General features: G+C 42.2%; 1 protein-coding gene across 5 annotated transcripts in view; it reads right to left on the minus strand.

The window, feature by feature from the left end:
* Positions 1-16,328, minus strand: part of Hs3st4 (heparan sulfate-glucosamine 3-sulfotransferase 4) — a 426,554-nt gene that overhangs the window by 132,120 nt on the left and 278,106 nt on the right. The window contains exon 2 of one of the 5 annotated variants that reach the window (XM_060366884.1): positions 15,740-15,801. The exons of the other annotated variants lie outside the window; for them this stretch is intronic. Coding sequence (XP_060222867.1) covers positions 15,783-15,801 — 19 coding nt within the window. The 3' untranslated portion in view covers positions 15,740-15,782. Of the gene's footprint in view, positions 1-15,739; positions 15,802-16,328 lie in introns of those variants that run through there. 5 annotated transcript variants of the gene reach the window in all.

The raw sequence follows: 16,328 nt of genomic DNA on the forward strand, positions 1-16,328 counted from the left end.
ATTTGAAGTCTTAAAAATACAGCTCCAGCAGGACTGAGACCATAGGCACATCTGCCCGTTGGACCTTGCCTTAGTGCTCTGATTCCATATCCCTTAACAGAAAGCTTTGTGATAGCAGGGACACCATGGAGTCTGCATTCAGAGAGAGCAATATTACAGACTGTGAAGGTCTCTCTGAATACCATGGGCTCCAACCGACCTCCCGCCACACAGGTGAATGACTGCCATGCCTAAGCCCTGTTCAGTGTGAGTGTGCCAAGGTATTGGTTGCTTCAGTTCTTTCAGCAAGTTATTACCACCGAATTCTTATAGAATAGGAGACTGAACTGCAGAAAGTCAACGCCTTTTTGCCCAGTGTCACAAGCTGATTGAATGAAATTAGTCTGATACAAGAGCTTGTGCAACAAGCCTCTACTATAAACCTCAGATCAATTCAGGGCACACAATAGGTGCTTAATGAAGAGATATTACCCATATCCTCCTACGAGGTCAGACATTGTTCCTTCCCCTTGCTGGTCTTCACTGTTTTCTTGATTGCTGTAGCACAATTTCCCTATATGAGACGATTTTCTTCTACAACCAGACACTAGTCCATGTGGCTTTTCTGAACCAGAATGTCAGTTTGAATGAGATATCACCCACTGTGCCTAGTAGCAGAGTACAGGATATTTGCTACCATTTTTTTTGGGGGGGGGGGCAGATGCTACCAAGCTGATAAAGCAAGGACGCGAGATGACTCTGCCCATCTTTTCTCTTTATGAAGAAGATCTGGATAAAACTCAAGAGCAAAGTAAAGGCAGATGCCCAGTGGCACTGTTTGAACTCTGATCTTTCTTAGCAACTGAATTATTGGCTACAGCTAGTTTCTGGGAGGGTAGATCATAGTACAGTCGCCCACCAGGCTCCAGAACCATGACAACTCTGATGAACCTGGTTAAACTCAATAAGCCACAAACCAAAGCAAGTAGCTATGAACATGGGAGGGAAATCAGTAGGGAGGAGAAGGATGGATGCAATGCTGGTGGCATGGGAGAGGGTAGGGTCGAAAGTGATTAGCATAGATTGCACACATGTGTAAAAATTATCAACTAATAAATGCCATTAATAAAATTGTGTTTCTAATGATCTATTATATCTGGGTTTTCCCCCCAGAAGCCATGGTGGGTTCCCATCATTTGCAAAAAGGCTTTCAGTGTGTACCCACTTTTCTCTCTTTGGTATTACAGACTGATATCTTAGTCACCTTCCACTATGAACAACTCAGTCTGTTAGCCCAGAAATCTTATATATGCCATAAGGACAGCATTGGGTTCCTTTTCTAAAGTTCTCAAAACCCAGGACAGTGACAAACACACTTGGTGCCTGATCAAGTTAGGTAGGGTAACCTATTGGGCAGCTTGGGCATTGAACTTTAAAGCATCTTTGTACGAAGTTGACACGTATAGCAGGTTCTAAAATCAGCCCTACAGTTTCTTACAAAAATGTCTTCACTGATGGTCTCAGATTCCCTTATAAACTAGCAAGAATATCCAGTCTATGATTGAGAACGGTAGAATTGGGGGTTAGAGCTCTTTTCTAGAGAATGCCAAACTCTCTTCCCTTGACCTTGATGCCAAGCTCTGCCTGTGTTTATAGTGGCAAATGGACCCACATTCTAGGTGAGAGAATAAGGAGAAATTAATTTACCCAGACTGACATGTCAGCTGTCCTCGGGAATGTGCGTCTGGAAACCTGCTGGACTCTTGGCATTGCCCACCAGAGGAAGCGTTTTCATCACCCCCAACCTCCAGGGCTCCTTTAAGTTTTCAGTGATATGATGCTATCAGGAAAATCATATGTTGACTGCAAATTGCGTTATGGCTACATCTGAGAAGAATCCGGTAAATAAAGGGTATAAACCAGTGGTTCTCAACCACCACTAAGAGCCACTACCCCTTAAGGTTGGATCAGCATTTTTACAGGGGTTGCGTATCAGATATCCCACATATCAGATATTTATATTATGATTAATAATGGTAGCAAAATTACAGTTACGAAGTAGCAACAGAAATAATGTCATGGTTGGGGGCTCACTACAACACGGGGTTGTGGCATTTTGATGGTTGAGAACCACTTACACTATCAGCATTCTGAAAGTCAGCCACCCTTCTGATCAAAACCCTTCTTAACGTTAAACCTTTGAATGTGTGTTTTCTTTCACCGGCCCCTTACGGCGTGATAATTTCTTTTTTAAGTCAAGAAGTACATTCTAAGTTTTGGACATTGCGCTGAAAATTTAATGCTTATCTCTGATATCACAAGTCATTCAAAGGACACATGCTAAGTTCTGGCTATGTGATTCCTACTGGGGAGATGAGATTAAAGAAATCACCCCTAGAAGCTCAGACTAATGAGGGAGAGGAGAAAGATGTGTAAACAGAGGCTTTTCTGAGGTGCTAAGAGAGGCTCTGCATTGCAGATATCATCCATCAGCCTCTGACCACATCTCTGGATACACCAGGAAGAGTCAGTGTTGGCATATCAGCACCACTGCCTTTCACTCTTAGGGGAGGGGCACCTTATGGTCTACATAGGTCTTCAGGGGTCCCCAGATATCTAATTAACACACAGTGAAAATTCACCCCAAGACTCTCCCCTTTCCTGTTCCTTTCTCTCCTCTGTCAGTGTTAACCAGACTTACCTCCAAGATACAGTGAACTAAGCCTATACAGTACAAATCACTGCACCCACTTTCTAGATGAAGAAACTGAAGTTCAAGGCCATGTAGAATCCTCGTTGTGTGCTTGGTGATGGATTCTGGGGTTAGCTACCAGTTTTTGGCACTGCATGCACACATGCTCAGGAAGCCATAAGGACTATCTCTAGATGTGGCATCTTTCCCAGGATTCCCCACCATTGACGTAGCATTGGTTAATGTTTCTCAGTTCTCTCTCGCTTCCTGCAGCAGGAAGCTGTGGATAATCTTCTTTACTCACATCAAGCAATATGTACTGAAGATCTACTGCATACCAAATACTGCACTATACTTTGAGTACTAATTTTTCACATCACATCCTATATGAGCTTAAGGGAATGGAGGGAAGAGTCTTATTACGAGGCACCCAGCTAAAGGAAAACTACTCAATAATGTTGCACTGGGCTCAAGAAGAAAGGCAAGATTGCTAGGGGTATCCCCAAGTCACTCCATTACTAACCCCTCTTTCCTGTGACATTCCAAACAGCCTGGGTATCAAAAACAGGAGTCTGTAATGGGCCTTGGGAAATACAGGATCTATAGGAAATAAAAGCTTATCTGAGAACTGGACTCTGTGATGCAAGTGCTACAAGGTCTTTATCCACTATGAGGGGACATTGCAGAGATGTAGCTGGTTTGCAGTCATCCCCTTGCCCATGCTCTGTAAATGAGCTCAATAAACAATTAGATTCTACTCAGGTGGAATCCTTCCTTTGGTTTAATACTGACCTAGGAGAAGCAGATGTTAGTTCACATCTCCCCCCAAATAAGTAATGTGATATTTTCAACGTCCATTTTCTAGAACACGAAACGTCTGTAATAGCAGTGGGAAGCTTGTGCAACTGGAGTTCTGGAATTTCTTTCCTTTTACGGTAAAAGTAAAGCCTCATTCTCCCCTCATTTGCCTCTTAAAATTAGGTGCTGCTGTCTTGGTAGGAACATCAAAGCAAGTTGGGTACAATGGTGAAGCAGGACTGTAGAGCAGAGAACAGCACATTTTTTAAATGTAGTTCAAAATAAGCACAAGAGTCCAATACGTGGAACAGTTACCTACACAGAAGGTAATTTGAAACACCTTGATTGATCATTATATATTGTAACACGCATTTAATTATTATACTGTAAAATCAAAATTTGTACAGCTATTAGGTATTAAGGTTCTAAATAAATACATAAGCAGTGATACTGTATCAGAAACATTTGTCTTACCTAAGGAAACACCTTGTAAGCATAAATCCTTTGGTTCTCCCCAATCTATGATGGCAGAAGCTATGCAGAAGGGCCCCCAGCAAGTCCTGCAACTGCTCCTGGGGCTTGCTGATGTTTGACCACCACTCATAGCATAGTTCAGGGCTGCTGCCTCGCCTACAGACCTTTCCATCGTCCCCTAAAAATAGCTCTCAACAGAAGGAGAGTCAAGCTAGAGTTTCCAGAAAGAGATTAAGTTTGTGACTTGGTTCTGTAGCTCATTTTAAAGGAGAGAATAAGTCCAAGATGATGTGGAAAATGGATGTTAAAAAAGGGGAGGGGGTTAGATGAGAACAAATAAGCATAAGCGGTGTTATCAAAAGCTGACTTCAAGGAAACCTATGGACACAGAACAACCTGATAATGTGATAGGCAACAGGCAAGAATTACTTTGTACCATGGTAGCTTAAGAGGAAAATCACTTCAGAGAGAACCTGACTCCAACCCACGCTAGAGCCTCCACTGTCACCCAGTTGGACATCTGGAGCACACTTCTTCACCATTCTGTAATATTTTTCATAGGACACCTCTTCACTGAAATTCCTCTGCAAAAAGAGCAACAGTGACCAGGGAGGTTCCCAGACAGCAGTGTTGGTACAGGTCCTATTCTGTGAATCTTCCACAACCACTGCACCCTCAAGCATCTTTGAAACTCTTCCTTCATAGTATCTCGAGTCATCCATATGGAGCAGTCTTAATTCCACACTATGGTATTTTTATGTGTTTGTCAACACGCTTAGTTGCCACAGAAACCCTGTAAAATAGGCATAAGATCTTGAAAACAAGGAAATAGATGCAAGACACATTCAAGTAACTTGGCCAGTTTTGTAGGAGTAGGAATTGGTAGATGGAGAATGTAAACACAGTAGCTTCACTTCAGATCTGACATTCAGCTGTCACAGTCCATTGCTTTACTCCGATGTTCTCCAGTAGCTCTCCTTGACCATGGAATTCAGAAATCCCCCCTAAGAGTCAGGTTTACTAACCCACTCAGAGTCAGCGGTTAGTAAAGTTCACTCATTCCAGCTTGCTACCTTGTAAGATGCTGAGCTGTTGTTCCTGCTGTCTGTGAAACATGCTGTGTGTTCCTCCTGGGATCCAGAGTCTCCAGAAGACTAGCATTCAAAGAAGCCATCTGTCCCATATCATCCTTTAATAAACCTCCAGACCTCATCTTTGTGAGTCTGCTCCTCTGGGTTTTCAGAAACTGACTCAGGCAGTTGAATCATATGTGTTTCACAGCACGTATCTTGCACTTTCATTCATTCATTCTGTAGATTTGACAGACGCACAAATATGTGTGTACTAGACTCTGTGGGGAAATCAGAGCTGAGTAAGACAGAGCTCCTCACTTCCATGGACCCAGACATCTATCAGAAATAACACACAGACAGAGGTGACTCTGGCCAAGAAAATAGTAAAAGGTTGTTTGGAGGGCTCTTGCAAGCAAGAGGGCATGATGACCTGAGGAGATGGGGATGCTCTTGACAGAAGCATAAAAACAAAACAAAACAAAGAATACGATTTTAGGCATTATACACAGTATGAAAACATGTCTAATAAATGCAAGCTCTCATGGGGCAAGCCTGTCCTATGAGAAATGCATACTCCATCTTTTTGCCAGTCACAGGAGTCTTAGGATACAGGCATTTATTGTCATTGCTTTCCAGCTGAGGTTAAACCTTAGTTCATGCAGAAGAAGCACCGCATTGTCTCACTCAGAAATGAGATGTCCTTAAAGGAAGGTGAAAGACTGGATACGAATGAAGTACAAGGGGCCAGAGAGAAGGGTGGGAAGAGCCTGGAGGACACTGGCTCAGACTGCAGAGGACTTAAGCAGCTGTCTCATCCTTGACTTATTGTTCAGCCTCCTCTGAACTCAAATCTCATGGAATTCTTTATTTCCCTCTTCCCACGGCATTATACTCTCCTCACTGATGGCAAGCTTGAGTGAAGAGGTGGGATCTGTTTTTCTTCACTCTTGTATCCCCAAGTACCCAGAGCCATGCTGCCCGCCCTGTTTGTAGATCATAAGTAGTTGCTGAATAATCAAGGTTCTGTTTTATACCAGAATACTGACAAGTTTAAAGTGGTTTAGAAGGTCCCAAGTAGGAAAGCACCACTCATCTTAGTAAGGGTGTGTGGCAGGGGAGGCTACTGTCTCCAGACGGTAAAGCTGACACCTGCTTGGAACACAGGACTGTCTAAAGCAGAAGAGTCAAGATGACCCAACATGGCTTGGCTTGCCAGATGGTGTTTTAACTCAAGGCCTTTGAACAAACAGGCTCTGGCTTTCTTCCTGGGGCTTTTGGGAGGCACGAGGATAACTAGTTTTCAGGGTGAATATTTGAATATCAAGAAATTCAGATCCAAGCTAAATGAGTGAACAGCAAGAAAGAAGAAGCTATCAATTTATCTCCAGCTACCTTGGGTACATCCTAGAAAACCATAGAATCCTCAAGGATATCCCTTCAGCTCTGATAGCCTTAGCTATATCCCCTAACTCCCAGCAGCCTCATTTGTATCCCAGAAGCCCCAGTACCCTCCATCAGCCCCAAGCGAGTCCTAGAAATCCTCCAAAGCCTCAACTGTATCCCAAGAGCCTTGATTAGATCCCAGTATCTCCAGCAGTATATCTTCAGTATATCCTAAGAATGCTGGATATGATACTCTACCTTCTGCTGCAGAGTTTCCGAAGGTGGACATGCAGGTACAGACAAGCACCATAGGGCACATAAACAGAAAGTGAAACATATGTGTGCATATATACACCATCACACTTGTGCACTAGCTTAAGTTCCTCATGGAACAGACTGCAGCTGTAACCAACGTGTCATGATACCAGAGACCCCTGCTGGGGACCAACAAAGCATTTTAGTCATGCTGAGCATGTTCTATGTATGCTCTGTGTAAAGAAAGAGAAATTATTATTTTAACCCCATTTTGGCAATAAGGGATTGAGTCTCCAAGATATATTAGTTCATTTAGTGTCTTAAGTTCCTACCATGCACTAGACTGGGCAGACAATTGAAAAAAAAAATGCACCTCATGTCTATCTATTAGACTTACAGTCTAATGTGGGACAAATACATCTATCATGATAACTCCATTGTGATATTAACTGTCTCATGAAAAGGTGAAGCTTGGTATGTGTGATAATAATCAAGAGTGAGTCAGAGATGGAGCTCAGATGTATGATTGAGGGTAGGTTAATGAAAGTATGTCTTTGATTTTGATGTTTTGAAACCCTATGACCTTGTTGGGAATAAGAGAGACTCTTCTTTCTAGACATAACAAACAACCTTCTAGGAATATAGTTCTCATATCTAAACCAAGATGCCCTTCAGTTGCCAACATGACACTATTCAGAGTCATCTGAGAAAACTTCAACTGAAGAATTTCTCCAGTAGGACTGGCCTGTGGTTATGTTTGCAAGGAAATGTTTGGAGATTGATCTGGGAAGGCACACCCTACTATAGATGGTGTCTTCCATGAGCAGGTAGTTCAGGCTGTGTAACATGGCTAGAAGAGAGAGCCAGGGAGCAAACCAAAAAGCAGCTTTCCTTGATAGTTCTTGTATAAGCTCAGCCCGATTTACTAGATGATAGTCTATTACTTGAAAGTATCAGCTGAAATAAATTCTTTGCATCCCCAACCTGCTTTTGGTCTAATTGTTCTATGACAGCAACAGAAATCAAACTAGAACAGAAACTGGTACCAAGAGTGGGGTGCAGTTGTCATGGACTTTTGCATAGTGTTTTGGGGAAGGATTGTGGAAATGTTTGGAACATTGAGCTGGAAAAGCTTCTGAGTACAGAAAGGTTAATGGGCTGTTCTGTGAGAAGGTAAAAGATAAGACTGCTGGGAGCAATGCAGACAAATGGAAGCCTGGTTTGTGGAGTTACAAAGGGAAGCAACGGCTATAGGGGACATTCATATCATATATTTGAATTAAGATTCTGGAGTTTCTAGTTAGCAGGCACGATGATTAAGAAACCATACAAGGGAAGAGATTCCCTCTGTGCTCTACAGGGACAATGGATGCTGGTTTGCTGGAGCCGAAGAGTCAACTGTTATTAATAAGAGCACAGCATCACTGAGGTGAAATCTTCTAAGGAATATTTCTTAAGAGTCAGAACTCAGAAACTGCAGCCTCAGGAGTAATTTTGGCTGAACAAAATGTCAGCTAAAATAAACTCTCTTCTTCCCCAGGTTGCTTATGGTTAGGGTGTTTCATCACAGCGAACAGAACAGAACTAGGACACAACTCACACCAAGCCCTGCAGCTTCTGTGATGAGCTCCTGGGAGCCTTTTCAGTGTGAGACGGCCTTGCTGGAATAATAGTGGGAGCAGATCCAAACCATCTTTTGGTGTTTGCTTGTTTGTTTGTTTGTTTGTGATGAGGTTTCTCTGTACCTCTCGGTCATCCTGGCTTTCCTTGAACTCATTATGTAGATGAGGCTGACCACAAACTTGTAGAAATCCACTATCTCTGCCTCCAGAGTGCTGGGATTAAAGGCATGTGCCACTATGCCCAACTCAAATCCTCTTTTAACATATCACACACACACACACACACACACACACACACACACACACACACACAGAATGCTGTTCTTTGAGAAAACACTGATTAATCCCAGACAGAGGGTTGAACACATATGTTTGGGGAACTATTGGTCAAGACTGTGGGTAGAGCAGTGTATATGATGCTCAAGGGAACACAGGGCTTTAAAATTCCACCCTAGTTGCATGAAGAACAGAGACCATGGCTAGCAACAGAAAGAACATAAGTCTTAGGTTCATCATGTACAGAACTGGATAGCATTACCTTTCGCTGTGGGAAACAGATGATATCATAAATGAATATGTATTATCGACATGAGTATAGCAGCTCTTAAGGTGTGTGTGTGTGTGTGTGTGTGTGTGTGTGTTTAGTGTCAAAGCCTTCCCTGGTTTAGGCTCAGAGGAAGGGCAAATCCTTTCTCTGATACACACAATTACACAAATGATACATACAACCGACCTTTAGCTAAAACCAGTATATGCAGAAACTATCAACCACAGATTTCTCCTCCTGATGACTCCAACCTGAGGCTTCTCCCCTACAGAGACTTCCCACCAAAATTAGCTAACTCACTTCCGAAGTCAGCTGTATATAATAAATCCACCTCCACACTTTACAGGCTGCTGCTGTGTCTCTACAAAAGCACATGGCCCAGCCTATTCCAGCTTCTGTGTCCTGTGTCTCTGTGTCTGTCCTTTATTCTTTCCCTTGCCACCTCAGACACATCTCTAGGAAGGACCCAACCATTCAGGTAAAGGAACTATCCCAGACAGTTTTAGGAAAGGAGGAGAAAAAAATGCCAAGGTCAGTCTGTACCTTACAGAATGCCCAAGAATAAATAATCAGGAGAAAGCTCGAAGGAGGGTCTGGGGGTCTCACATAAGCCACAGGGCAAACATATCCACCACTGTCCCATGGTTAGACATATCTCCAGGCCCTATTTGCCCCAACTGAGACTTCCTCCACTTCTTGTCTGAGCCTGGCTGTGGCCATCTCTGCCTTTCTTTTGCATTTTCCGTCTCTGGTACTAACAAGACAGAAAAAAAAAATGCTGATCCTGAATGGCTTTTCCAATATGATATAAATCTTGTCATAACACTCATAAAGATGAAAGTAACAGGCTCATGTTCACATGTTGGGATGTGATCTGAGTCCCTCAAAACAGTCCCTTTAACTAGAAAGAAGACCTGTGACCTGAACGCTGTCTTAGGCACACTACTTTCTGACCTTCCATCACCATCAAGTCATGTTCTATACAGTGTAGATCAGAGGTTGTGCGTTACAGTACCAGGCCGAGTGCCAAGTCTAGGTTTTCCATCTGATTTTGTAATAACTTTATTGTCACACAACCTTGTATAGGTTGGTATGACTCTACACAACAGCACCAAACAGAAAAATAAAAATAAAAAAGGTCACTGACCTTTGCTTTAGAAAATGCCTCTGTTCTTTCTCCTAATTATTGGGATCCCTGAGACTGGTAGAACCACATGCCACCGGTCTCTGTAATTACAGGGCATATGGGAAGCTGCTGCCCTGTCTGGAATCCACAGCCAGCCTTGTCGAAATATTACTGGGTCAATAACCAGCAAGCTTAAGATCCTACCATGTTGGAGACACACATGTTTTCATAAACTACCATTGCCTTTGGCACAATAAGCTTTTGAGCCACCATTTTGCAGATGAAATAGGTACTCAAAATTTAGCCAATGGATGGGAAGCCAAGTCAGCCTCTCTCCAAAATCTTTTTGTCCTGTGGAAACTTACTGACCTCTGAGAAGAGATTTCTGCTGAGGAGGCACCAGGCTGGGAATAACTATCTGTCTGTGACTCCACCGGTCACATCAGGAAATCCTTGCAGAGGCACTGGGAGTCCCACTTCTTTTCCAAAGAAGAGCTTAAATCAGGCTGTCAACAGCTATTGTTGCTATGGCTTTAATTAAAGAATAAACAATCTTCTTCCACTTTCCTTTTATAGAACAACTGTCATGGGACTGGGGATTTGAATTCCAAAGAAACAGCAGCTTTCTGTGGTGCTGATAGCATCCTGCCTGGGGGTGGGGGCTTTGAAAGCCATTCAAGGGCAGCTTCAGAACACTTGGATGTCACACTATGAGAGAAACCACTAAAAAAGAAGTAAACTTTGGGTTTGTTTACTTAGTGATGGACATGTAAGGACTTCTTAGGTTTTACAGCCCAGTAAGTACTATTCATTACTTAGATGAAGATAGAGGCTGCAGTGAGAATTTAAAGATATCATAGTTTGATACAGGAACTTTAAATATTATCAGTGCATGTGGAGTATAGGATGCAGGTGGGAAGCAGGAAAGAATGAGAAATGAGACATCATAGCCAAGCCTGTACTGAGAAAAAGAAAACAGCAAAACCCAGCAACACCCAAGTGTATCAAGAATGCCCAAACAGATTGTCTGACTTGAGTTATGCTTCACAAAGTATCTAAGGTGAGAATCACTGCTCATTTTAAGAGTTATAACTGTAACAATATATTACATTATGTGATTACAACAACCACAATGTTGCTATGTGCCTGGAAGTTAGTTTGTTGTGGATGAATATAGTTGCCCTTCCTATGTATCTGTGGTGATCCACTTCTGGACTCCACATCTGCATCTGTGCATTCCCTTATGTTAGCAGCATAGCATCTGAATATTACATGCACACCCCTCAATATAGGAAATCATCTCCAGATTACATATTAATCAGTTTTACAAATAGTTCTTGTATTGTACTGTACTGTATGGGTCATGATGGCAAGTTTTAATAGTCTGCACGGGCAAGGTTAGAAATGTAAGCTTTTTTGTTGAACCTGGGGGTCGGGGCAGATACAGAGAACCAACTGTATGTTTTCTTCTGCCCAAGATCCAAGAGAATTTTGGAAATGGCCACCTCCATGCCAGTCAGGCTGATGACTTCAGGATGGGTTTACATTATTAAGTACTGGGGAAAAATACAAAAGAGAGTTAGTTTGTGATGAATAGGAACTAGGAGATTCCCATCCCAGCAGAAGGTGCAGAGAACACCGCATGTTTATGTGTAGGTTACCTATGGCTGTTTTGACATGGCGGGGGCAAAGGAGAACACTACGACCCTCAAAACCAAGCATGTTCTGTTCACACCCTGTGTCTTCAGAAAGCACCAAAAATCCCATGACGATTCAGCTGTGAGGGCAGGGAAGGAGTTAACTGTGACTCTTGCATGGTGTATGTAGGGCACAGGACCAACAGAAGACCAAGGCAGGCGTGCCATCTGTAATAAAACCAATGCCACCTTGAACAGCAGATACACTGTTTTCAATCTGATTGATACAAGACATATTTATAAAATCCACCAGGGCTAGAGGCTTAGTTTTATACACTAATTTAGACATATTTTGCAGAGCTAAGAACTGGATCGAGCTATAACCAGAAACGTTAATCAACATTTCCTCCCCCCTCCCCCCCGTCATGTTATTGCTGCATCTGAAATTCCACCACCTGTGGTAAACCATCTGAGGAGTGAGAAAGAACCAGCCTTTGTGGTACATGTGACAAAAGTAAACAAAGGGGAGGGGGAAAAGCCAGCCACTGGTAAAATGTCAAATAGACTGTGGCATATCACACAATTTTAGACTGTAACCGCTTACAAAATTCATGTTTTTGAAGAACATTTAATATGTCTATTTTATTCTCTGTGAGACAAGAAGTCTTTGAGGAGGTTTGACAGAAGGGACAAGTTCAGACTTGACATTTCCAAAGAGTCTCTCTTTCTGCAGGTGAAGAAAAAATTTTTTTTTGCAAGAGAGGCCAGATTATCAAAGAAGGGGTTCTGGAACGATCTAGACAAGATGAAACATTAGTGACTGGGGTAGAGTGGAAAGACTAGGTTATCTGGATATTTTTGGAAAGTAAGAAAGACACGATTTGGTGAGTGTGTTGTATGCAGACAGTGAGAGAACAGCCAAGGACAAGTGCAAGGGATCAGACAGGAAAACTGGAATAACATAAGCTAATTACTGAATGGAGAAACGAGCATTGTTGAGAATTTGGTAAGAAACAAAGAAAGCAAGACTCCATCTCGAACACACCAAACAAATACCTTCTGACACATTCGTGCAATTGCGTAAGTGGAAGAAGTCACTGACTTCCGATGTGAGCTATTAAGAGACAGAAATTGAACATGTCTTAAGACAACATATTTTTCAGTTTAGATTCCTTGAAAGCGACAAAATATCACATTCATGAAAACTATGTAGAGAAAATTAATATTGCTTATAAAATATGCCAGTTGTCACAGATAACTGCTGTAATCTGGACCTTTGGATGGCACATGCTGTCTCTATGGAACATGAGGCTTGACAGCATTCGAGCTTTCCTAAAGGGCAAAATTCCTTCATCAGCATGAACCATCAGGTTTTTGCACCTTCCTTTGCTGGCTTTCTAACTGAAACACATTTCCCAAGCTCAAATGTGGAATATAGCATTCAGAATTGCATCATTTCGATCCAGAGCCTCATTTTCAGCCTGATTTGAGGGTTAAAGCAGAGGCCTTCCTAGGATGCAGTAGGAAAAGGCAAACAGCTTAGCTGCCCCATCTCCAATGCTGCTTTCCACAGCAACAGCACAGAAGCACAACATTTCCAGGCAATGGCTCTGAGAACTACGGCCAGTCCTGTGAGGTCCTGCAAGAAAATCTATAGTGGATAAACTATCAACAATTAGCAGTAGAGTGACTGATTAAGATCTATTTAAATTACTATCAGTGAGAGGGCTATAAAAGCAAGTTCTCAAAAAGAGAGAACGGTATTATGGAAAAACATACAAATGTATAGTTTAAAAAGTGCAGTTACATAGCAGGGATATATTGCAGGCTTATGACTTGTGTGTAACTGTGCAAGGATCTGGACAATGCATATCTGGTCCCTGTACTGAGAGTCATGCCATCTTGTATGTAAAGTTTTCAGGTAGGTACACACAAGTGTCCTTTTTCATGGTTGCTTATTTACATAAAGGAAAGAACCACGTGTTACACATTTAGCCACTGAGCCACGAAGCCATCTGACAATGTGCTAAAAGAAGCCCAAAGAGCTTGATGTTGGGCTCTTCAAATGACTATTAAGCCATATCTCTGACTTTCAATCTTCTCGCCGGGAAAATGGGACAATAAAAGTTCATAGAGCTGTTAAGGTATTTAGAATGTATAAGAGGGGTTAGGGAGTGCCTCTGTGGGTAAAACGCTTACAATGAGGGCATGAGAACCTGAGATCAAACACCCAGAACCCACATAAAGCTAAGCATGGAAATGGACAGATGTACCCTCCCTGCTGTGAAACACAAAGATCCTAATGATTAGCAGTCTAGCTAAATCTGTGAGTTCCAGTTTCAGTGAGAAATCCTGTCTCAATAAACAACGTGGAAAGTTATGGAGAAAGACATCCAGTGTTTAGTTCTGGATGTCATACATGCACATTGGGTAAGAGTGTCTATGTATGTATGTGCACATACACATATATGTCACACACACAAACAAAGTGATAGTAAGCATATGTGTGTGCAAGCCATGGTCATAGTATTTAAAGCCATTAAGGCACCTCATTTTCAGGGAAGGAAGTTGGGATGCTAAGGGTTAAATGTCACATTCACGTTCACAGAGCCAGGTGCTGTGATCAGGCTCTAGAATGTTAGCTGAGTTCTTACCATTATTTCCCAATAGCCTCTCTGAGCACAGGGAAAAAGAGTGACCACTCTATACAGTTCCTGGAGAAGGATCTTGAAGGAGGAATAGTTAAGTCTCTCGGCCTGGGTTTTCTTGTTGAACTGTGTCAATAAGGAAAGGCACATTCTTTTCCGATTTGAGTATGCGGCCTCAGTCTCTCTCAAGTGGCCTCCTTTCCTCTGGACTATACACCTATATCTGACAATCCTTATTGTCCATGATTCCTACTTTGTCAGGGATGGACTCCAAGCTCCTGTCAGAACTGGCATACTTTCACAGGCCCTACCTTCCCACTAACGTGTATCTGTTTATATCCAGAGACTTCTATCCATGGATATGTGCCTCCTCCTAACAATATAATAGCCATCTTTTATTCTGTGCTTTTAAGGTTTTCACACAGAACATTCCCCACTCCACTAGGAATGCCCTAAGGAAGGAATCACTTATAGTTCCTCTGTTCCACCCTGTCCCTTGAATGACACCAGTAGCAATGAGAATGATAGACTAGATCTGGTAGAAAATACAGTGAACAGTTAATGAAAACATACACAGATAGTAGTATTAGTAATAATAACAGCTATTAGTAGTTAATTGTGAAGTATGACCATGACACTTCTATACATTACGTGCATAGCTCCTTTAATTCCACTATGAAGGATGACTTTCAATGGTTTCCAAGGACAACATACCCCTTCTGTTGGTACTTTTGAGGACTGAACCCATTTCATGAGGACTGGCCTCATGAAATTTTATGCAAGTGCTCAAACATGAAGCTATAGTACCAGCCCTCTTTTCTTTTAAACATATTTTGAGAATCTCAGTAAATTACCTGGGCTGGCCTTGAACCTCCAATCTGCCCTCTTCTAAATCCTGAGTACTTGGGATTATGAGCCTGAATCACCATGCCCAGATCCTATCTCAACTCATAGCAAATATAATCTATTTATTTGAGTGTGAGATGGACAAATTAATTAATAGAAGTCACAAAGCTAAGGCTGCAAAACATTGCGTCTTCAGTCTTGCTGATCCATGATGCTCACTCTCTGTCCTATGGGTCATATCAATCAATCAAGACGATGTGTGAGCAACTCTATGCAGAGGACCATATGGAAAGAAACCAAAAGAAGTCTCTAGTTATCAACTCTGGAGTAACTGAGACCCTCAGTTCTATAACCCTTAGGGTTAAACCCTGACAGAATCCTAATAAGTGATCTTGAGAGACCCTGTATTGAGCCTCAGGAGAGTTTCACAGGTCAATATTGTGATTTTCAGCCTTACAAAAGACTTGGAATCAGAGGAAAGTTCTGTCAGGGTCTTTTGGGCCCAAGGAAATAGTAAGGTGATAAATGTTCTTTCAAGCCACCAAGTTTTGGGGTGATTTTGGGCACAGTAATTGATAACCAATAAAATCGCTTTTACTATGTGTTTTTGTAGAAGAAGAATCAAGAACCAAGGCCAAAAAGGAACATGATCTTACCAATCATGTAGCTAGCAAGAAACCGAGGTGCCAGACTCCAGAATCTTCATTCTTGTCTACCAGTGCTATAATGAAAAGGAGAGGGTGGTAGAGAGCTGGCTGGTTAGCTGGCTGAATGGGTGAGTGGATGGATGGATGGATGGATGGATGGATGGATGGATGGATGGATGGATGTGTACACGAATGGGTAGCATGCAGATGACGAGTGGATAGGTGAGTAGGTAGATGAATGGATGTGTAAGTCCATAAACCACCAACTCTTCTCCCTTCACTCACTGAAGAGTTCTGTTGTTCAGCCCTTAGGGAGCCAAGAAACATGGTGAGTTCACGATTAACCTCACCCAATTTTACCCTCAGTCCCACACTACATTTCACTAAAAATCAGCGTGTGTAGAGATGTCTATGCCTTGCTGAAGGCAATGTTTGGGCAGGCAGGAGCTAAACAGAAAGTAGAAAACAGATCGCATAAATTGAGAAATGATGCCATTATGCACTAGCTGTAAGCTGCATGCAACTTCCATTAGATACATCATCTTGTCATGTTATGTTAGAGGTAACTATTTTCTTTCTCTCTGGAAAGGGTCTAAAGTGT

This window comes from Meriones unguiculatus, chromosome 14 (assembly GCF_030254825.1).
Source record: "Meriones unguiculatus strain TT.TT164.6M chromosome 14, Bangor_MerUng_6.1, whole genome shotgun sequence".
Lineage (NCBI taxonomy): Eukaryota > Metazoa > Chordata > Mammalia > Rodentia > Muridae > Meriones > Meriones unguiculatus.